Consider the following 22,538-nt stretch of genomic DNA (forward strand, 5'->3'; position numbering starts at 1 on the left):
TACTGATACTGAGTTCAATTCCCATGTTGGGCCAATAAAAAGTTATAGGGTTTTTCTGTAAGAAAATTCTGTTTCCCGGCGTTTATTAATTTTTGATTTGTTAATAGGTGTATAAAAATATAGGATAATTATTATTTTTTTATCATGGATTTCTCTTTTTTTTTTATTTTATTATCGTAGTTTTTAAAGCTGAGATGGCCCAGTGGTAAGAACGCGTAAATCTTAACCAATGATCGTGGTTTCAAAACCAGGCAAGCACCACTGAATTTACATGTGCTTAATTTGTGATTATAATTAATCTCGGGCTTAACGGTGAAGAAAAACATCGTGAGGAAACCTGCATGTGATTAATTTCACTGAAATTCTGCCACGTGTGTATTCCACCAACCCGCATTGGAGCAGTGTGGTGGAATAAGTTCCAAAGACCTTCTCCTCAAAAAAGGGAGGGAGGGGGAGGCCTAAGCCCAGCAGTGGTACATTCACAGGCTGTTACTTTACTTTACCTTAGTTTTAATAAAACCACGGGTATGGCACGTAAAAATTTAGATGGATCTTGGACTGAAAAACCACATTTATTTTACATTTTTTAAATCCGCAATACGGTGACGACGGTTAAAGAGTTATGTAGAATATCTATCGCGTGAATTCCAAACAACAGCTTCTGCTTACGATTATTTTATTAATAAGAAATACAAAAGTAATTTTGAAAACAAAATAATACCTTAAACAATTATTAAATTGTATTATATATTTTGAATACATTAGAAAGTCATTCTGAAAAAAAAAAGAAAAATGTTACGAATCTTTAAAAATATAATATAATAATTTTGATTAAAAAAACAACGAAACAATTAGATACTTTAAACAATGTAATAAATATTACGTAAAAATAAAACACAATATAAAGCAGTTATTATTTATTGCATCAGTGATACAAGAAACACAATAATGCTACAATTAAACATATTGAGAGTTCACTTATGTAATATATAATTAATATATTTACTTTCACGGCACATATATTAAAAAAAAACAACACAACAGATACTTAAAATAGACTAAGCATATCCAAATCCCTATAATTATTTTCTTTGTAATACATACAGACGCCACATCATACTTCATATATGTGCTCGTTATACGTTTGTCGCTTCAATTGTTTTCTTCTAGATCCTGTAAGAAATGTTATATTAGTCTATAACATAAAAAAAAATGTATATTTTTTTTCTCCAGTCATCATTAAAATTACTATACGATTTTGTAAATTTGTGTTTCTGTTAAAATAGTATTTAAATAAAGTGTAAAACCTGAACCGAACGTGCTTTGTTTTTACATATAATAACCGTTAAAAAACTGCCAAACGGCTGTTCGGAAAATCCGTGACGATATTAAAACGTAACAAATTAAAATTTTGGCGAGGAATTAATTTAAATAAAAGTCGAAATGACCCAGTGCTTGATCACGCTAATCTTTATCGAAGATTGCTGTTTCGAACCCGGGCAAGCTTCACTAAGTTTTCGTGTTAATTTGTGTTTATAATTCATCTTATGGTCAGCGTTTACTCATCACATATTCAAGCGCCAAACAACAATAATTAGGATCGTTGTGCTCTGTTTGAAGGGTGAGTGAGCCAGTGTTACTACACGCACAAGGGACATCTTAGTTACCCAGGTTGGTGGCACGTTATGATTTAAGGAATGGTTAATATTTCTTAATGCGCTTATGCCTATCGGTGATGGTGACGATTTATAATCAGGTGGCCCAAGTGCCCGCCCGCCTCCTTATTTTATAAAAAAATAAAACAGTGCATGTATACATGTTAATTGTTTTCACTCATCTGTTATATTCTTTCGCAATACGTTCTTTTCGCTGTCTTGCAATGATCGACTTAAATTACCAAGTTTAGGATCAATTTAATCACAGCCTTAAATTTAATTAACGCATTAATGTTAAACCTTTTTTAAACTACAACATTCATATAAGATAAAACATTTAAGAGTACAAGATAATACTAATTATTCAGATTGTTGCTTTGCAATAAGTTTTTTAAAACACTTTATCTTCTTAGATCACAGTTCTAATTCATTAAAGCGCTTTCAAGCACTTTAAGTAATTATTAGCAATGCAAATTAAAAAACGCAGCTCGCGAGCTCGTGTACTTTCCTCAAAGCTATTTACTTTAAGATAATTTTATCATTCATTTATATTTTTATTTTTTCTTGTGATAAAGTAAATAAAATATTACATATACAAAGTTAATTAAAATATTTCTATTCCAAAAAACGTGGTTAGGGAGCTGGCGAAGAAAATTTGATTTGAAGATTTGCTCAAATGGCAGAAATTATTACACTATTAAGAGATAGATAATTGAAACATTAAGGATCTCGTCTGCCACCACGGTAGCGCTGCATTGTCAATTGAAAGTGCTTTGAATTTAACAAACAATAGATATATATTATTTGCTCATGCCTGTCTCTGACGCTGAAGTTCAAATTCCTTCTGAAAACGACGAAAATTAGAGAGACATCTTAACTGACTATTGTAGCAAAATGCCGTGGAATACCGGCTTAGAATAGTACTCCCCCAATCTCATCCCGTGGGTGTCGTAAGAGGCGACTGAGGGACGGGGAAAAGGGGGGATGGGCAGCAGCGTCCCCCCTCCCATAAACATCTTACCCCCTACTGCGCTCGCCAACACGCCTGCCCAGCGCGGCGAGTATGGGCAAACCCCTCCCTAAATGGCAGATGCGCCCAAAAAAAGGCCCCCAGTTACCGGCAAGCCCGCTAGGCCCGACCAAGGTAGCGGTCGCGGTATCGGCAGGGCAGGGGGTGCTAAGAATCACCGGTTCACGGCAGGCTACCGTATAAAACGACTGAAAATGGCAACGTATAATGGACGCTCGATGAGGCTGGACCATCACCTCGCCGAATTAGAAGTAGAGTTAAGTCATATAAACTGGCATATACTGGGGTTATCTGAAGCCCGAAGACAGGGGGAGGACACGATAACTCTAGAGTCCGGTAACTTACTCTACTTCCGCGAAGGTGATAACCTCTCCCAGGGTGGTGTCGGTTTTCTAGTCAAAAAGGATCTCATTAGCAGCATTGTGGAAATCAGTAGTGTGTCGAACCGGGTAGCGTACCTTGTCCTAAAACTTTCCGACAGGTACTCCCTGAAGGTTGTACAGGTATATGCGCCAACTTCGACATACTCTGATGATGTGGTCGAAGCGATGTACGAGGACATCGCAAAGGCCCTCAACGACACCTCGAGGGCCCACTACAATGTTGTTATGGGAGACTTTAATGCTAAAGTGGGAGTACAAGATAGCGGTGAATCGAAAGTCGGACCTTACGGCTTGGGCTGCAGAAATCACAGGGGGCAAATGCTGGTAAACTTTCTCGAAGCGCAGGGGCTTTTTTTGATGAATTCTTTCTTTCAAAAGAAGCCTCAGAGGAGGTGGACCTGGCGAAGCCCCGATAACGTGACAAGGAACGAGATAGACTTTATCATTTCGAATAAAAGGCACATATTTAGAGATGTTTCAGTGATCAACAGGTTTAATACCGGAAGTGATCACCGCTTGGTTCGAGGCACTCTAAATATCAACTTAAAAGCCGAAAGATCGAGAATGATGAGGTCTACTCTCCGACCTACCATGCTCCAAGCTGCTCAAGGCTCCGAAAAGTTCCAAATGGAACTTCAAAATCAATTCACCGCGTTGGAAACCATTGGAAAGCATTGATGAGAGAACCGACACGCTGGTCAAAATACTGCAAAACACATCCCGCAAGTGTTTTCCGCCACAGAGAAGAGACAACGCACCAAAACTCTCTGCTGAGACACTCGAGCTCATGAGAAAACGACGAGAACTACCATCGTTTTTGTCAGATAAGGCCTTAAATCAAATAATAATAACGCTGGCGCGACGCGATCTCCGACGCTCCAATACCCGTGCCATCAAGGCTGCGATTGAGCAAAATCGGGGATCGAAAGTGTTCGCTCGCAAGTTTGGGAGGCCGCGTCTGACAAAACTTAAAACTGAAAATGGTGGGGTCGTTACCTCTAGGCCTGAGATTATCGGAGAAGTAGAGAGGTTTTATGGGCAGTTGTTCTCTTCAAGATCGGATAAACCCATGGGAATCAGTATTGATGACCAGCGCGCCCCTCTTATGCGCCATTACTCCGAGGAGCTCCCGGTCGTTGACCAAGGAGAGATTAGGGCGGCTCTAGAACAGCTTAAAAACAACAAATCTCCGGGAGATGACGGAATCACAACAGAGTTGCTTAAGGCAGGCGGGACTCCGGTCCTGAAAGAGCTAGCAAGCCTCTTTAATTCCGTCATCCAACATGGCAAGACCCCGGAAACGTGGAGCGGGAGTGAGGTGGTACTGTTTTTCAAGAAAGGTGATAAAACCCTCTTGAAAAACTACAGACCAATCTCCCTCCTGAGTCACGTGTATAAGCTGTTCTCAAGAGTCGTCACGAACCGTCTCGCCAGACGACTTGACGAGTTCCAGCCCCCAGAGCAAGCCGGCTTTCGATCAGGCTACAGCACCGTGGACCACATCCATACTGTTCGGCAGATTGTGCAGAAGACCGAAGAGTACAATCAGCCGCTGTGTATGGCATTTGTGGACTACGAGAAAGCCTTCGACTCCATCGAAACCTGGGCAGTGCTCGACTCATTGCAGAGATGTCATATCGATTGGAGATATATCGAGGTACTGAGATGTCTGTACAATGCCGCTACAATGACTGTCCACATCCAGGACTGTAAGACGAAGGCGATCCAATTGCGCAGAGGGGTGAGACAGGGGGATGTAATATCCCCGAAACTGTTCACCAACGCGTTGGAAGACGTTTTCAAAACGCTGGATTGGACTAGGTATGGAGTCAATGTAAACGGCGAGTACATCTCACACCTTCGATTTGCCGACGATATCGTCATCATAGCAGAGTCGCTGGAACAACTCACCGAAATGCTGCGTAGCCTAGGCGAGTCTTCCCGGTGTGTCGGTCTCGGTATGAACTTGGACAAGACCAAGGTCATGTTCAATAGGCATGTCGTGCCGGGACCGATATACGTCGAGGGGAAACCTCTCGAAGTTGTTAGTGAATATACCTACCTAGGACAGATAATACAAGTCGGTAGGAACAACTTCGAGAAGGAAGCCGATCGAAGAATTCGCTTGGGATGGGCAGCATTTGGCAACCTTCGTCAAGTCCTCAAGTCGTCTATACCGCAATGTTTGAAGACGAAAGTCTTCAACCAATGCGTCTTACCTGCCATGACATACGGTGCCGAAACGTGGACACTAACTGCGGGACTAGTCCACAAATTCAAAGTCGCTCAGCGTGCTATGGAGCGAGCTATGCTCGGAGTATCTTTGAAGGATAAGATCAGAAATGAGATTATCCGGAAAAGAACCGGAGTCACCGACATAGCTTGCAAAATTAGCAGGCTGAAGTGGCAGTGGGCTGGTCACGTATGTCGTAGGACCGATGGCCGTTGGAGCAGACGAGTCCTAGAGTGGAGACCGCGAATCGGCAAGCGCAGCGTAGGGCGCCCTCCAGCCAGGTGGACCGACGACCTTAAGAAGGTGGCGGGCACCAACTGGATGCGGAAGGCGGAGGACAGGGAGCTTTGGCGCACCTTGGGAGAGGCCTATGTTCAGCAGTGGACAACGATTGGCTGTTGATTGTAGCAAAATATCTTTTATTTTTTTTTATAATTAAAAAATATATATATATATGTATATATATATATATATATATATATATATATATATATATATATATATATATATATGATGTGCACACGTGACATACCTGAATTGTTCTATTATTAACATTATAAAAGACTACATAAAAATGCTTGGCCAGTATGTTTCCTCTGCGTCGTCGATTTACAGCGCTCCAAATGACGAAAAAATTTAACTATATAACTTGCTCATATCTGCCTCTAGGAGGGATGTTCGCATTACTTATACAATCAAAGAAAACCGATGAGGCACACATCCATCGCTTTGCATTATCGTGTGACGGAATTTTGAAAATGTAAAAAGTTCTATTAATAATATGCTCATGGTTCTAATAGCGTCCTTTCGATTTTTATAATTTCAGGGATGTTTTCAGGATGATTTTGACCTTAGAGGCAGACAGGAGCAAAGATTTTTGTAAGCTTTTTTTATTTTTACTAATTTGAAGCGCTATAACTCAAAAACGCAGCGAAGTAGGACAATTTTTTTTTTTTTGGACAAATTCGTGTCGTATTGCACTAATATCATCGATATGAAACCTCAGCTAAATACATACCGAAATGCTTGCCAACTCCCTAGCTAATTAGTATCAGAGAATTATTCGGTAAATACAATTATTTAAAATTTTTCAAAAAAAAAAAAAACAATTGATCGTGATAACAAAAGAAAAGCAATTTTATAAAATTTATAAAATGTTCATAAACTCATTTACATTTTTTGCCGAAATTAAATGATTTATGTAATCGTTTATTTATCAGGTAATTTATTAAACGATTGGGCAATGAATTTTCAAAGAATGAATATAGTAAAAGTATCGTAAATTTTAAAGCAAAATCCAGTTTACAGAAATCAAGACAATAAATAAACAACAAAGAAAACAATTTGAACTCGTGCTTGCCAACAAAAATTTTTATATTTTCTCTCGAAAACGTAATCAAATAAAAACTTTGAACATTCACGAGTTAAGGTAAACACTCACAGTGGGATCGCAGTCGGCACAATGCCACGAGTAGCCTCGCTTCTTCGGATTCTTATTCAGAGGCGGCTCCAAGCAAGTGAAGTGGTAACGTTTGCTGCACTCGTCGCATCTGAATACAGACAATTGCTTGCTCGAGAACTAGAGGATTCCAACTATTCGTAACTCGTCGCTTAACTTAATAGATAGCTGGGAACTTGGCTACGTGTATGTTTCGCGATTAGTTTAAATGCTAATGTAGTTGAAATTTATGCTGTTTTGTTTAAAAATAAATGTATTGGATACACGATACTATTGAATTCCTGTATTTTTTAAAAATATTTATTTGGATCTTACTAACGACTGTTTATATCATTATCATACACCATTTTGACAGATTAAAATTGAAATCATTAATTTTTAATTTTTTCATTAATAATAAATTTTATTTTATAAAACAAATATTAATTATATATGACATAAAATAAAGCAGAATAATAAAATGTGGTAGAGTAATAAAGATTATTATGTAGATTAAAAAAAAAAATCGGAATAACGTTACGCGCACTAATAAACCAAGCGATAACATAATATGTAGAATCCCTCAGTTCGTCGAATAATAATAAAAAATAAAATAAAGATATATCATATTTTTCCATTCTTTTGTTCGTGTCGCTTTAAAATGCATTAAAAATTATAAATTGAAAAGATGAATTTTAAATGTAAACAATAAATATGTATGTATGCGTTTAAACCGAAATATAACATGCAATGTACAGGTAGAAACATAAATGTATGATAGATCACCTGACGAGGTTGCTGGTGTCGCCGGGCTGTTCGCACACGTCGCAGGCTGAGAGGGGCGGCAGAGCGTTCGCGTGCGGCGCGGACTCGCCGGCGCCACCGCTTCTGCGCACGCGACTCTCACGCGAACGCTAGCCGTCAATTTTTGTTACTGACAATACGAGGGAATGCGTACAAATTCGGACCGGTGGACTTTGTGTGAGCTCGTTTTTGTAGGTACAACCCATCCTCTGTCCCCTCCATCAAACAGTGTTATTTATTATTGCTTTGTTTCGGTTATAATGTACAAATTGGTACCGGTGGACTTTGTGTGAGCTCGTTTTTGTAGGTACAACCCATCCTCTGTCCCCTCCATCAAACAGTGTTATTTATTATTGCTTTGTTTCGGTTTTAATGGTATGACTAAATAATGGCACAAGGACATATTATATTAGTTGCCATGGTCGCTCATTATTGGGTAAGGAATAGTTAATGAATTATCTTTCAGGACTATTCCCAATGAGCGGCGATAATAATTTATCAACATTTAATTTTTTTATACTACTTTAGCAAGTCCGCTTAGATTTAATCCCTAATCAATAATTAAGTTAGTGTGTGTAACTTTGCCCAATTTACGATACACGACAGTCGCAAATATTGGTCAATGTGCATAAAAAAATTTAAACGAAATTTGTGTTTTCAACTTATTTCAACTGACTACTATTATCGATTTTACGAGATCTCGTAAAAAAATAATTACATAAGACTACAGGTTTTAAAAAACCATAATCGTTCTATTCTGATTTTTAATTAAATATATTTTGTGAATAATAGTTTGCTCGTATCCGTCGTATGAATTATAATTACAAACGAAAATTTGAAACATTTTCATTATTTAACGAATTATAATGAAATACCGTCTTAATATTAAAAAAAAAACAGTTAAGTATGTGCGACATTAAATTACTTCCAATTTGAAGAAAACCCAAAATTAAATTAAACGAATTTCTACTTTATGATTATTCTACTATTGTTTTGGCAAACACATATTATATTACATGAAATATCGTACTCCTGCGACCTCAAAACGAGGTTTTATATCAATATTGTCCAAATATATTCCCCTAATCGGAGCTATTACAGAACATTCCGAATGGAAAGATAAAAAAGACCAAGTATACATAAAGCATACATCTCTGGAGATTTTTATGCATTTCGTCTCGTCCATTGTTTCGTCCGCGTAACAATACGTGATGCGATAACAAAAGATATCGCAGACCCCCAGCCTTTGCGAATGTAAAGTCTAATGTGCCAAGTACGTCTTTAGTAAAACTCTTCTCTCTGGCATTTTGCCGTATGAATAACGTTTTAAAGGTGAAACGTCACTATTCATTCTCATTATCAACTTCTTTACGAATTTTAAATGTATATATACCTATGTCATATATTTTTCCTTAAGTATTGCAAAGAGATTAACTGCACTAACTTTAGTTTATATTTTAAAGACAAGTCTATTAGTAGCCTAAGGATTAAAAGTCTTTTGATTTGTAAAGTAACTGTTCTCTACATTATAGTACATATAGTCTAAAAATAATCCCAATCATTTTCACTTTTGGAATACTTATTTTACATAAAATTCATTATAAATGTAAAAAAATATCGTAATTAAAATAGCTATGAATAAAGGTTCTTTTGTACAATTTCATTTTTAATAGAATTAGCAACGCTTGGAGATTAACCGAGTCAGACCAATATTCTCAATTCACTCCATGAAAATATTAGTTACCTGCCAATGCTAGAAAGTCCTTATTTCATACTTAATTCTTCATTCCAAAGGAAGGAGATAAAAGGTAAATAAACAACTTTGTCATAATTCTATGTATGTTTAATCTATTGAATTATAAATTAAATTCCAATGTAATAGAAGAGCCATGAAATATGTAAATATGCATGCCTACTGTTATAAAACACATTTTACACTATTTTATTTTAAATAATATTACAACATTATTCATGTCCTTCCTATCGCCATTCCATTGAACGTTGCTTTTAAGCATTTCGTAATCCTTTTTTTATGACGTATGTAGACGGATTGGCAAACCACCTGGCGGTAAGTGGTCACCACCGCCCATAGAAATTGGCGTTGTAAGAAATATTTACAACAACATTAGGAACGTTGTTATGTCCGTTGTGCCCGTAGTTGCACTGGCTCATTAACCCTTCAAATTGGAACACAACAATACTAAATATTGTTGTTTGGCGGTAGAATATATGATGGGTGGATACTACCTACCCAGACGAGTTGAATAAAGCAGTACCACCAAGTAAATAGTTTCTTATGTGTCTCATTGGTTCTATTTTTGCTCAGACGAGAATTCCTTAGATTATGACATGACATTACTATAGTAAAGGAAAATGCTTCAACAGTATATGACAGAGCCTACTAGGATTAACTATATTTTGATTTAACTTAAATTTGAAGAATTTCTAAATGTTATTAATTAAACTCCCTGTTTATATTAAAAAAATAATAAACACATTTTTTATTTCCTCAAAGAAATAGTATAATATTTTTATTTGAGCTATCATTACCAATAATCTTCATAATTATACGTTTCAATTGCCACAATTTTATTCCTTTTATATGTATCGTAAAAAGTTAAATAATTCAATTTACATTACAACATCATCGTTTTAAAAATCTTTTTAAAAACTGAAAATTCGAGAAATAAATGGCGTCTTAGAAATATACTAGAGCGATGTATGTATGTGCCGCTAATTCGAATTGTGTTGTTTTGTACATGAAAGCCACAACACTAAAATGTTATGTGGTCGTAAATTACTATTAATACATCGCATAAAATATATGTATAAAAACGTTTGTTTATATTTTTTCTTCCTAACATTGGAATAGCATTCATCACGACTCGATCAATTATCGGTCATATTGCGTGTAAACAAATAATATTTAGAAAAAAATGTTCTTGGCAACTACACCCATAACTAAGTTTACTGTCCATACCAATAGGAGATAATCAAATGATCTTGACATATAATTGACAAGACATTATTAGTCGAAATCGAAAATAATCTGTGGTCTTCGTTTCGAATTCGCAAAAAAAAAAACGTTTCGAATGAACGCGAAGTTTTATCTAAACTTGAAGTAAGCTTATAACGGATATAAGGATAGTTGAATTGTAATGTATTGTAAATAAACAATATATGCGTATTCATGAAGATGTCTTCGTAATGCATAATACAGCAGAGCCATTAGTGAATCGCATGGTGTATGTAAATATGGTCATGTAAATCAGTACAGTACAGTACAGTACAGTAACAGCCTCTTAATGTCCCACTGCTGGGCTAAGGCCTCCTCTCCCTTTTTTTTTTGAGGAGAAGGTTTGGAGCTTATTCCACCACGCTGCTCCAATGCGGGTTGGTAGAATACACATGTGGCAGAATTTCAATGAAATTAGACACATGCAGGTTTCCTCACGATGTTTTCCTTCACCGTTAAAGCACGAGATGAATTATAAACACAAATTAAGCACATGAAAATTCAGTGGTGCTTGCCCGGGTTTGAACCCACGATCATCGGTTAAGATTCACGCGTTCTTACCACTAGGCCATCTCGGCTTTTTTTTTTTTTCATGTAAATCATGGTATATGTAAATCTGGTCATATAAATCATGATATATGTAAGTCGTAAACTATATGTTTTAAGTTAGTCGCAATAAACCAGTTACAGAGAACGGGTGTTTTATTCATATTAAAAAATATAAAGAAATTAGATACAGTCCTAATCAAGTCTTATAACCATCAAAGTCTGTTTATCTTTAATCCTCCTGCAATTAGAATATATTATATATTTGTTGAAAAAAGTTTCAGAACCATTCAGTTTGATGTCGTTTTTCGGTAGCTTTACATTTAATATAATCTAGTGAAAATGACGATTAAAATCAACTCGTGAGAGTCAACTTGAATAAAAATATATTTTGATTTTATTTCTTCATTCTTATTAAATAAAGTCAAATCACATATGTATCGAATAAGTAAAGCTACCACCGGTTCGGAATGTAGATTCTATCGTGAAGAACCGGCAAGATTATATATATATGGAATGATCATGTTAATGTGATAAAATGTTAATACCTTCGGTTTTGTTATCGCAACCGGTTCGATCGGTTTTTCATCCTGATTGGGAAGCTTGGAAATAATAGATTAAAAGTTTTTTATCAAATATATTTTATATAATTTTTACTTAAAATTTACCTATTCTATATAACTTTTAAACTTATGTTGTTTGTCATATACTTACGGATGTATTAGCGAGAGGGTCGGGTGTCGTCGGTATCGCTGGCAGCGGAGACGTGGGCGCTTCGTGTTCTACGTGCTGCGGACAAACATACACTTTCAACCTCGAAATTCTCAAAAAAGATTTTATATTTCTTTCATACTTATACGTTTATTCATAAAACTATTAAAGTTATATAATAATTTAAACGAATCTCATCTTTATCAGCCTTATTTAATGCTTAGCGACTGTTAAGTTAAACACTCTGTTTCTCTCTTTCAGTCATTATTGATATGACATTTGAAAGAAGAAACAGGGTATTATTCAACTAATCACTCGCCGACAACTTTTATAAGGCCGTATATTTTTAGAAAGATATACCTTACCTTAGATAGTTTTTTAATGACGGCTGGAGGAGGTCCGTCGTTGCTATCCGTTGGAACGTAGAACATCTGCGTGTCTAGAGACCCGTCCGGTTTGGGAATAGGTTTTATCTGAAAATAAAAATCTTATTAGCGAAAATGACGAAAATCTTATCTGACGAGCCGGTTGGCGTGGTTGGTGGATGCTTGCCTTTCACGCCGAAGGTTGTGGGTTCGATTACCATCCAGGACAGATATTTGTGTGCATGACCATGTCTGTTTGTCCTGAGTCTGGGTGTAATTATCTATATAAGTATGTATTTACAAAAGAAAAATAGTATATTTAGTATATCAGTTGTCTGGTTTCCATAGTACAAGCTCTGTACAAGCTTAATTTGGGATCAGATGGCCGTGTGTGAAAAATGTCCCAGGATATTATTATTTATTAGCATTATTAGTATAATACATAATACATTTACAATAATATACTTAATGTCCTAACCTTAATAGCACCAGTAAAGTTTGAAAATTTTGTATCACATAAATATGTATGTTGAGGAAGCCTATTGGCTATACGACAAACTTATGTACTTCATACTACGACCACAAGGAACGGATCAGTAGACATGCCAAATTTGCGTAATTGCCGGCACAGCCACACGACATGTGGCTGCAGAGCGGGCATAGTACTAACTGTAGGATATATTTTACCGAATTTAAATATTGAGAACGTTGTCTTATATATAATCGCCCCATATATCAGATATTTCGAGAGATATGACGCCGAGAGTATGATATTTCGAGAAGATATTTCCTTTATGTCGTACTTACATGATAAGAAGGAAGAAAGAAAGAAATAACGGGCGAAAATAAAGCTTGAAAAACTATATGAAAACTGACAATAAATAGAATTAGAAATATGTTTTTTTTTTATAGAATAGGAAGGCGGACGATCATATGGGCCACCTGATGGTAAGTGGTCACCAAACGCCCTTAGACATTGGCATTGTAAGAACTGTCAACCATCGCTTATAGCCAATGCGCCACCAACCTTGGGAACTAAGATTTTATGTCCCTTGTGCCTATAATTACACTGGCTCACTCACCCTTCAAACCGGAACACAACAATACCAAGTACTGCTGTTTTGCGGTAGAATATCTGATGAGTGGGTGGTACCTACCCAGACGGGCTTGCACAAAGCCCTACCACCAGTATAATTAATTTATAATATAAAAATGAACTTAAAATGATTTTTTAATTAGTCATTTTTTCTAACGTCAAGATTGTTCTAACGTCAACATTCTGGCATAATTATAAATACGATATATCAACAAATACATACTTTGATCGTGATCCTCGGATGCGGGGGATCGGGATTCTCTATATCTTGCGTCTTCTTCTTCCTTTTATGTTTATGGGACTTCGAGGGAGATCGCATCAGATCGGGCGAGTAACGAGATCTGTGTTTCTCCTTTCTTCGCTTCCTATTCGCTTTGTACATCGCGATGTCCGACGATAAGTTAGCGAGTGTGTTCTCTATCGAGCTCTCGATAGCTTTACTGTCCCTCTCCTTGGAATCGTTGAGGAGCGCTGAAAATGATAAGTTTTGCGAATAGAAACTCGAATCTTTCGTCGGAACGACGTTCGCTGAATCGTTCGAATGTTCGTTGTGCGAATCGTTCGGACTGTCCGCGACTATCGGAGTTATCGACATGAGCGGCGTGTTCGTGAGAATGGGCGACGTGAAACTACGTTTGTGTATTTTCTTCGTCGATATCTCGCTCTCACCGCCCGAGGTCGACGAGTAGTCCTTTTTAGATTTCGCCTTCTTCTCTCTTTTCGACTTTATTTCTGTACACTCGTTGCCATCGCTACTGAACTCGAACGGTTTTATCGTCACCTTTATCGGCGAAACATTTTCCGAAGATATGTTACTCTTTGATTTTTCCACTTTATGTATTTTCTCCGGTTTAGGCTTCGGTGGTGGGGAATTCGGGACGGAGCCCGGACTATGAGGTTCGGATATGATCGCACCGTCTTTGCTGTAGCGAATACGCGACCGGCGCGGAACTTTCTTTTCCAGCACTTCAGGTTCTGAATCTGATGTTTTGTCGCATTCGGAACATTGCCTGATAAAGAAATAAATTATTATACCACTTACACCTTACGTTTTTACGACTAATTCAATTGGTAAAAACTAGTTTTTAATATCCGAAAATACACATAATATTAAACAAAAAATGTCAATCTTCGTATACAAATAGACGAAACGAACAGTTATAAATCTTAGAAAAAATTACGTGCAGCATAACTTAGCTCGTTCCTGGAATCTTTACTATTGACAAAACTTGCGACAATAGTATAAATCATTGAATATAGGTCGTTTTATTGGACACATCCATATTTAAACAAGTTATACATTATTATATATAGTGCGTGGTACTCAGTACAGTAACAGCCTGTAAGTCCCACTGCTGGGCTAAGGAGGCCTCTCCCTTTTTGAGGAGGATTCCACCACGCTGCTCGAATGCGGGTTGGTAGAATACACATGTGACATAATTTCAATGAAATGACACATGCAGGTTTCCTCGCGATGTTTTCCTTCGCCGTCAAGCACGAGATGAATTACAATCACAAATACGAGGTACTCACCAGCCGTAGAGCTTGCTCTTCTTGGGCGGGCGCTGCAGCGGCGGGCGCAGGCAGTGCAGGTGGTAGTGGTGGCGGCACGTGTCGCACGCCGCCATGAGGTGCTGCTCGCTGCTGCGCGCGCACACCGCGCACTCGCGGGCCAGCGCGCCCGTCGCTGCCGCGCCAATCGACAAACGCAAACGATACGGGCGGTTCCAGTATTATGAAGCGGACACGCAACGGAATGTCTCGAGCGCGCTCGGGGGTAAGAGTACGACAACACCGTTTTAGCATACGCACTAACGATTTAAATTTACTTTTTCGTACATTAAATTATATCAGCTGAATTATATAATGCACAAATAATATTAACGTTACGAGCGTTAAAAATATTTAAACGTTTAATAAGTAACGAGTGAAATATTTTCATCACAATCGTACAAACTACAACGGGGAATGTTAACATGCCATAAATAGTAATGTAGTACGGACCTTCTAACGAAGTAGACAGAACTTTTCCTTGGCGAGCGTCCGGGTTGTCGCTAAGAGGAAAACCAACGCCCATCTTAAGTGCAGCCGCGGTGGGTACAGATATCGACCTGCTGGCCCGCCCACCATACAGTACGCCCATAATAACACGCACTTGGTTCTCGTGCGAATACGGGACGGCAACTTAACATTTAGCTGTTAAGGACACTTGTGTAACTGATGTTTCACGACATGTATATAGAAATACCAAAATCCTGTATTTTATACTTAGGTCGGAATCCTTAAAAACCATCAATGTCAACTTGCCATCCTGTATAAAGTACCATTTTCAATAACTGAACATTCTGATTTGGTTTTTATAGATATATTCTATCTCATGCACCAAATTAGCCCATTACCCACTTTTCACAATATAATTATTTATATGAAAGTTTAAAATTTTAAATTTAATCATTTTTGTACAAGCTTTAATATATATATATATATATTTATTTTTTTTAAATAATATATATATATATATAAAAAAGAAAGTGATTCAATTTCGAATCCAGATATAAATTGTTTGTATGACAGGTGCGTCATCATAAACTAACGAATTGTAATCGAAATAATACCATACCGTTTGTGTAGCTGCTGTGGGGTCACTTTGGGTGTGGATCGAGGTACTATACACGGTATAAGTGGTTTCTCTTCCATAATGGTTGGTATCGTTTTCTTTGGTGATAAAGCTATGATCGCATCGTATATTTTCTGAAGGCCCTGCCGCGTGGACGCTAGCTCTGCTAAAACGTCTGTATTCTCTTTTGATGCCTATAATAGATCGATTGGCTTATTTGTTTTGAAATGTTTTATTTTTCATCCGCATAAAAACAAAGGCGGATTTTGAATTATGAGAAAGTATTTTTTGACGACAAGATGCTTATGTTATCTTATAATATCTAAATAATGTATCAAATTAATATAACGAAAAAATTTACAAAAAATATTATTGCCTTTAATAATTTTAAAGTCCACAAAACTCACTTGTCTATTAAAAAAATTAAATCAAGTTTCAAATTATAAAAAAAACTGTCTATCATTTTTTGATATTACCTCGTCGTAATCAGTCCTAAGTTTCTCGTCGTCCACCAGCAGCTGCTCATTTTCCTTGGTGAGTCTCTCGAGGGACTTCCTCAAGGACGTGACGCGAGTGTTCCTCTCCAGGTAGTAGCCGACGAACTCCACGGAAAACGCGGGCGGCACGTGCCACCGGCGGGACACGTCCTTCAGGGCCGCCATCTTGTCGACAATGGATGATTGAATATAATGAAACCACATCAAATATATACAAGAGAGACTTTCAAAGCAATCAAACCCATTTTATTTCTTTCAACGATCAGGTTAGGTTAGAATTATTTCCCAAAGTCAAAAAAAAAAAATCGCAACTTTAATATTCTTGAATATAAATTTAAAAGCGAACGAATTAGTGTGTGAATTAATCAGTGAGATGGTGGACCTGCGCGTCCTGGAACTCGAGCGCGTGCGTGTCGACCCCCATGCACTGCGCCTTCCGCTGGAACTTGCGCATGGCGCCCGCGCTGCTGTACACCATGCGAGCCATCTTCTGCGTCGGCACTGCACACGGACACTTTCATTACCAGGTGGACTTCGAGGCGTTACATTTGGCTCTCGTCCATTGAATGAACGAAAGAACGGAATAATATAAATCGGTTATAGAGGCTACTCGATTTCATGATTTAGCGAATCATTTTCTAATGACATTATAGTCCGTTAATAATGATCAATCTTATCTAAGTTTATGCGTGCAAACCTCTATCGATATTCACTAAATTGTATGAAAACTAAACATGATATTTTGTCCCTATATACGATGTCGATGTAAGTAGTCGAGATGGCCTAGTGGTTAGAACGCGTGAATCCTAATCGATGATCGTGGGTCCAAGCCCGGGCAAGCACCACTGTATTTTCATGTGCTTAATTTGTGTTTATAATTCATCTCGTGCTTGACGGTGAAGGGAAACATCGTGAGGAAACCTGCATGTGTCTAATTTCATTAAAATTCTGCCACATGTGTATTCTACCAACCCGCATTGGAGCAGCGTGGTGGATACCTTCTCCTCAAAAGGAAGAGGAGGCCTTAGCCCAGTAGTGGGACATGAACAGGCTACTATATATACGATGAAGTCATGCGAACGAATTAGACCTGAGCATGACTTAAATGAAAATTATTTAAAAATTAAAAAATACTGTTAATTTGAATGTGGACTGAATTCATATAGTTAAAATAGATTCAAAGTATATAACAAGTCTGTACAATACAAATATAGAATATAGTACCCCATGGTGGATTCCTGTTTTCCTTCTGCTGCGAGTATTTCTTTCTATACTTGATTAGCTTCCGCTGAATCCTTTTTTTCTCCTCTGTACTTAGTTTATTTTGCAAATCCAATTTTCTATAAAATAAATAAAATGTTTATTTATTGTAAATCCATTAGACATAAATTAAAGTAAATATTTGAAATGTTCGCATAACAAAACAGTACAGATAATAAACCTACGAGCAACTTTATTTTTACGTATTTAGAACATTTTTTTTTATTGTTGCGTTTAATTTTATTATATAATATATAAATTTTAAATATACCTTTTTTCCGTCCTCAGCTGCAGCGCTAACCAATTTCTCTTACGTTTCTTGACTAGCGCTTTGTCTGAATGCAAGCGACAATGTGCGTAGAACGGATCCGCTTGTTCTGCTTCTTCCGAATGCGCTTCAGCTAGGAGTCCTTCACGTTGTCCACTATTTTAAGATAAAATAAGATTAAAACCTTAAACTTAACACTTTTTATTAATTAATATGATGTTTAAGTTAATGGTAATCCTATATATTTTTACATTGGTATAGGTACTTTAATTTCACGAATATGGGAATGTTTCATAAATTCATAGAAAAGCGTTATCATTGGCGTGTATTTATCACATTTATTTTAATTAATGACGTAACAAACTGTTTCTATCTTTTGCGTCCGTCCTTGACATTGGCAGCTTCAAAGCTTTTGCAACAACTATGAATACGATTGAAATTGAAATGAATTAAAATTTTTAAAATAAGAATAATAATATAAATTTTTTGTCAATTTATTATTTCGTTTAAAAAGTAAAAATCATATCATCAGGTCATTGCGCCGCTATACGAGTATAACGCGTGTAGTAGTTACCAGGTGACGTGGAAGAAGGTCTTGCAGAGGCCGGCGTCGCAGCCCACGCAGACGCCGGTGCGCGCCAGCGTGGCGTGCGCGCACAGCGCACACGAGCGCGCGCCCCACCGCGAGTACGCCATCTCGAACAGCGTCACGCCCGACAGCCGCTCCACCTGCTCCACTCGCACGGGTACAAACGCACTCACTACCGCCCCCTCACTGCCGAACACCGTGCTAAGGGTATCGCCGCTTGGCGATACAATAGCCGATAGGTCGAGGCCGAGCCTTCTTTACCCATTCAATGATCGGGTGATGGACAGAGACTTTGATGATGGGATATGAGCTATTGCAGTGTTTATTGCAAACTAGCTACCCCTCCCAGACTCGCAGGGGTAGAATATAAATATATATAACACTATTCATTTACGCAGAGCGCACCAATAAGGCGGAGAGCCTTTGGTCGGTATATTCGGCATAATTTTTTTCAGACATCTTAAGCAATAATCATCATATTTCGTCCAATTTACACAAAACCTTAATTAATAATACAAATAAACGTTTCCCATTAACCTGTCGGTTGGTAAAAGCTGTATGAACATCCATTCGGTAATTTTTGAGTTTATCGCATTCAGAAGACAAGACAAAAGCGACGGAGGGACTTTGTTTGGTTCAATATTTTAAATAATATAGGTATTTAACAAATTTCTGATATACAAATTGAACTAAAATAGAGAATTCGAAAAATTAAATACATTATGTAATACCTCTGAAAATGCTACTCCCGGCACATAAAGTGCACACACGAGATGAACCCATGCACCAACTTCTGTTTCCTTAAAAATACCACCTGAAACAAATTAAAAAATAAACATTTGATGACCAAAATATTTTATTATACTATATGTACTAGCATAATAAAAAAATAAAAAAAAAACAAAAAAAATTTATTCACATTTTTTATTAAATATATTATAGAATAAATTTGTATTTCACAAACACAATGTAGCTTAAGTAACATAGACTATAAGATAAGCCAATATAGAAAATATTACCTTTATTGGGGCATAGCTCACAATTAGGATCTGTGACCCCAGCTTTGCAAGCTTCACAGAACCAAGGTTCCGTTGATGCCGAACTGACTGTACTTGATTCACTTGTTACATCAGAAACTCCATAACAACCTAAAATAAAATACAATTCCTTATTATCTTAAATATATATATTTTTTTAATTTTAAAACTGACAAGTTCTATAATTATAGATATAAGTATTACAGGAATTATTCATAACATTGTTTGTGTGTTTAGTTAAACACTGCTTTCTGCCTGTCATGACTGATTTTAAAATTTGACATTTAAAATAAGAGTACACAGCATATTTAGGTAAAACCGTTAATCGTTTTTAATTGACATCCATAAAGTATTTGAATTGTAATAACAATTCAAATACACATTAAAATTTAACATTTGCACGCAATTAAACTTCATGCACTAAAAGTAACAATTATTATTAGTCTAAAACAGAGTATCAATTTACAGATGAGCAAAAAATATGGAAATACTTTGAAGAAAATTTTGTAACATTATTACATGGAAAAATATGCACCTTTCCAAACTATTTACTCATCTGTTTAAGAATATTTTTTAATAAAAATTTAAGTAATATACCTTCATGAACAGTGACACCACAGCCATCACATTCAACAATTTCATTAAAATCATCACTCCTTGAGCCAAGGCAACCCGCACATATCATCACATTGGCTAGTTCTGGAAACTATAATCAACAATTATAAAGTATATTTTTTAAGGGTAACTTTTATATTGGAGTACAGTTTTATTATTAAATACCTTGAATTCCTGTAATTTGGCTTTCTCAAGAAGATCTGCTACACTCATCTCTTCACCGAGTTTGCCTGTTGTGTTTTTGTATTCATCTTCATTATCTGTTTCTGATTGTTCTTCAGAGCTACCACTATTTGCATTTTTTTCTAAAAGGTTAATGGTAATAATAATATTATACACACATTCAATAAAATATTTATCTTTTATTCATTTATTTGCAAAATAATGATGAATAAGGCAGCTCATTAGTCGATTGACTTATAGTGGCTATAAGACTTCAGTCTGTGTGGATTGAAGGTGGGTCTGAATTAGCATATTACTATTTTTGGCCATTAGTAATATGCTAATAATAATAAACAATGTCCTCCAGATCAATTTCGGCCACGGCAGCCAATCTCAAGAGAAATTAGCCAACTACGCAGGAGATATTACAGTGCATAAGTGTGTGCACAAACACCGGTGCACTCTCTATTCCCTAACTCTCATAATCGGATGGGATGGCAATCCGACACAACCGGAAAGAGTTCAGGCGCAGGACCAACGGCTTTACGTGTTTAAGATTTTTTTTTTGTATAAAATCAAGTTTTTTTTATGTAAAATATACTTTGTTTATGTAAAAATATGGTTTTTATTTAATAATAACCACATTTTTCCACAAAATAATTTATTTTTATTTTTATCAAAAACGAACCCAATCAATTATGTAACTAAAACAGGAATTTTAACTTTTTTTGGATCCAAATAAATATATTCCATACTTCACATAACTGTTGGAGGTTAACGGCAGGGTCCATACAAAATGACACTGTTTCCTCATCCAACACTTCTTGCTGTACTTGTGAAATGTACTTGAGCAAAGTGTGAATAATTTTTGGGCAATAGTAACTGGTCAGTTTATCAGTATATTAGCTACTAAAATACTTTCCACTCTACTAAAATACTAGCAAAGTCCGAACTATGCGAAAAATAAAGATAATGCCCTTGAACACACAACTTTACACTATAATACCTCATGTACAGTTGTCTAGTCTGTCTTGATAATGGTCTTCAAGTCAAAATCGGCCAAGAGGACCACATCATCATCATCTTAACATTTATTAAAAAGAAAATAATAACGTATGTCATACTTTTGTCATCATCATCAGTGTTTATAGAATAGTCGTCACTTTCCTCCGGATGGTCTTCTATTCGAAAATCGGAATCGTCAGAACTCTCGCCCTCACCAAGATCGAAGTCCAATAAGGATTGTGGTTGTTCAACGGGCTTGACCTTACGCTTTGCTGGACCTCTAGTCTCTACAATAAGTATATTATGACCGGCTTTGTAATAATCACCAAAAACATGCCATATATTTATATAAACAAACACTTACGATTATTCATTTTATATAACACGTCGCATCAAAAAATTTCCTATAACTTAATAATGCGAACTATAAAGGGTAAATTTTATCTAAACAATATTATATTGTTAACGTGAACATAACATTACGCTAGACAGTAGGCACAGCTAGCGAAATTATGACAGAAACATATTCTCACTAATTCATATAATATAATAGAAAACTTTTAGAGATAAGAATTTAGCTAATGATTTATCTAAATTCTGCAACTACTAAAAGAAATAATGAACTTTATTTATAGAATTTTAACATAAGCAATATACACTTGAGGTACAAACTACAAATGATACAATATGTCTTGCTTATCCTAATTTTAAGCATACGCCATACAGATAATAAAATATATTTCACAGATCTAATAAATTTTTAGACTGTAAGTTGCTTCTAGAGGTCAAAATATAATTAATTATATTACTTAAATGTATTATACTAGACTTTTATGAAACAATAAATGGAAATAACATTATATAATTTTTAGTTCTAGTTTTATTGTGCTATAGACTTCTTATCTTATTTTATTTACAATTTTTTTTAAATATGTAATGTAGCTGTTTAGAAGGTGGCTACTCAAACGTAAACCTAAACTTTAAAAATTATTAAGATGTTAACTATAACTATTAACATATTATTTCAAATTACACACAAAAATTCTGGAATGTACAAATAACCGAATATAATAAATTGTTACGATTGTTGCTCATATTGTTCCTAGGAATACGACTGATACAAAATCATACTAATATTTTAAGAACTTTAATCAGCTTGAACTAGCATTCCAAGCTGTCAAATTTGACAGCATAGTCAAAAGTGACGTTTA

The 22,538-nt window shown here is 36.2% G+C and overlaps 1 protein-coding gene across 7 annotated transcripts; it reads right to left on the reverse strand.

The window, feature by feature from the left end:
* Positions 1–925: 925 nt before the first annotated feature.
* On the reverse strand, positions 926–21,997 carry LOC126768879 (PHD finger protein 14). 7 transcript variants are annotated; one of them, XM_050487270.1, is made up of 21 exons: positions 21,692–21,996; positions 21,447–21,614; positions 20,326–20,465; positions 20,143–20,251; positions 19,528–19,656; positions 19,240–19,322; positions 18,494–18,651; positions 17,923–18,075; positions 17,616–17,731; positions 16,774–16,892; positions 16,371–16,556; positions 15,898–16,088; positions 15,282–15,331; positions 14,811–14,964; positions 13,501–14,287; positions 12,182–12,289; positions 11,820–11,894; positions 11,654–11,707; positions 7,526–7,653; positions 6,743–6,851; positions 927–1,173 (listed from the first exon to the last, which is right to left on the reverse strand). In XM_050487270.1, the coding sequence occupies exons 1-21, from the start codon at positions 21,699–21,701 to the stop codon at positions 1,153–1,155; spliced, it is 3,048 nt and encodes a 1,015-aa protein (XP_050343227.1). In that variant the 5' UTR covers positions 21,702–21,996; the 3' UTR covers positions 927–1,152. The 7 variants fall into 7 exon arrangements, with proteins under 7 accessions (XP_050343228.1, XP_050343227.1, XP_050343222.1 ...); XM_050487265.1 differs by having other exon boundaries at positions 15,282–15,391; XM_050487266.1 differs by having other exon boundaries at positions 15,282–15,391; positions 18,494–18,648; positions 21,692–21,995.
* Positions 21,998–22,538: the final 541 nt, after the last annotated feature.

This window comes from Nymphalis io, chromosome 6 (genome assembly GCF_905147045.1).
Source record: "Nymphalis io chromosome 6, ilAglIoxx1.1, whole genome shotgun sequence".
NCBI lineage: Eukaryota > Metazoa > Arthropoda > Insecta > Lepidoptera > Nymphalidae > Nymphalis > Nymphalis io.

Excerpts from the sequence above, each read along its gene's own strand:
- LOC126768879 (XM_050487265.1), bottom strand. Across the intron at positions 19,657-20,142 it reads TGGTGTCACTGTTCATGAAG|GTTGTTATGGAGTTTCTGAT; the intron begins GTATATTACTTA and ends ATTTTATTTTAG. Across the intron at positions 16,557-16,773 it reads TCGAGTTCCAGGACGCGCAG|ATGGCGGCCCTGAAGGACGT; the intron begins GTCCACCATCTC and ends ATTGTCGACAAG.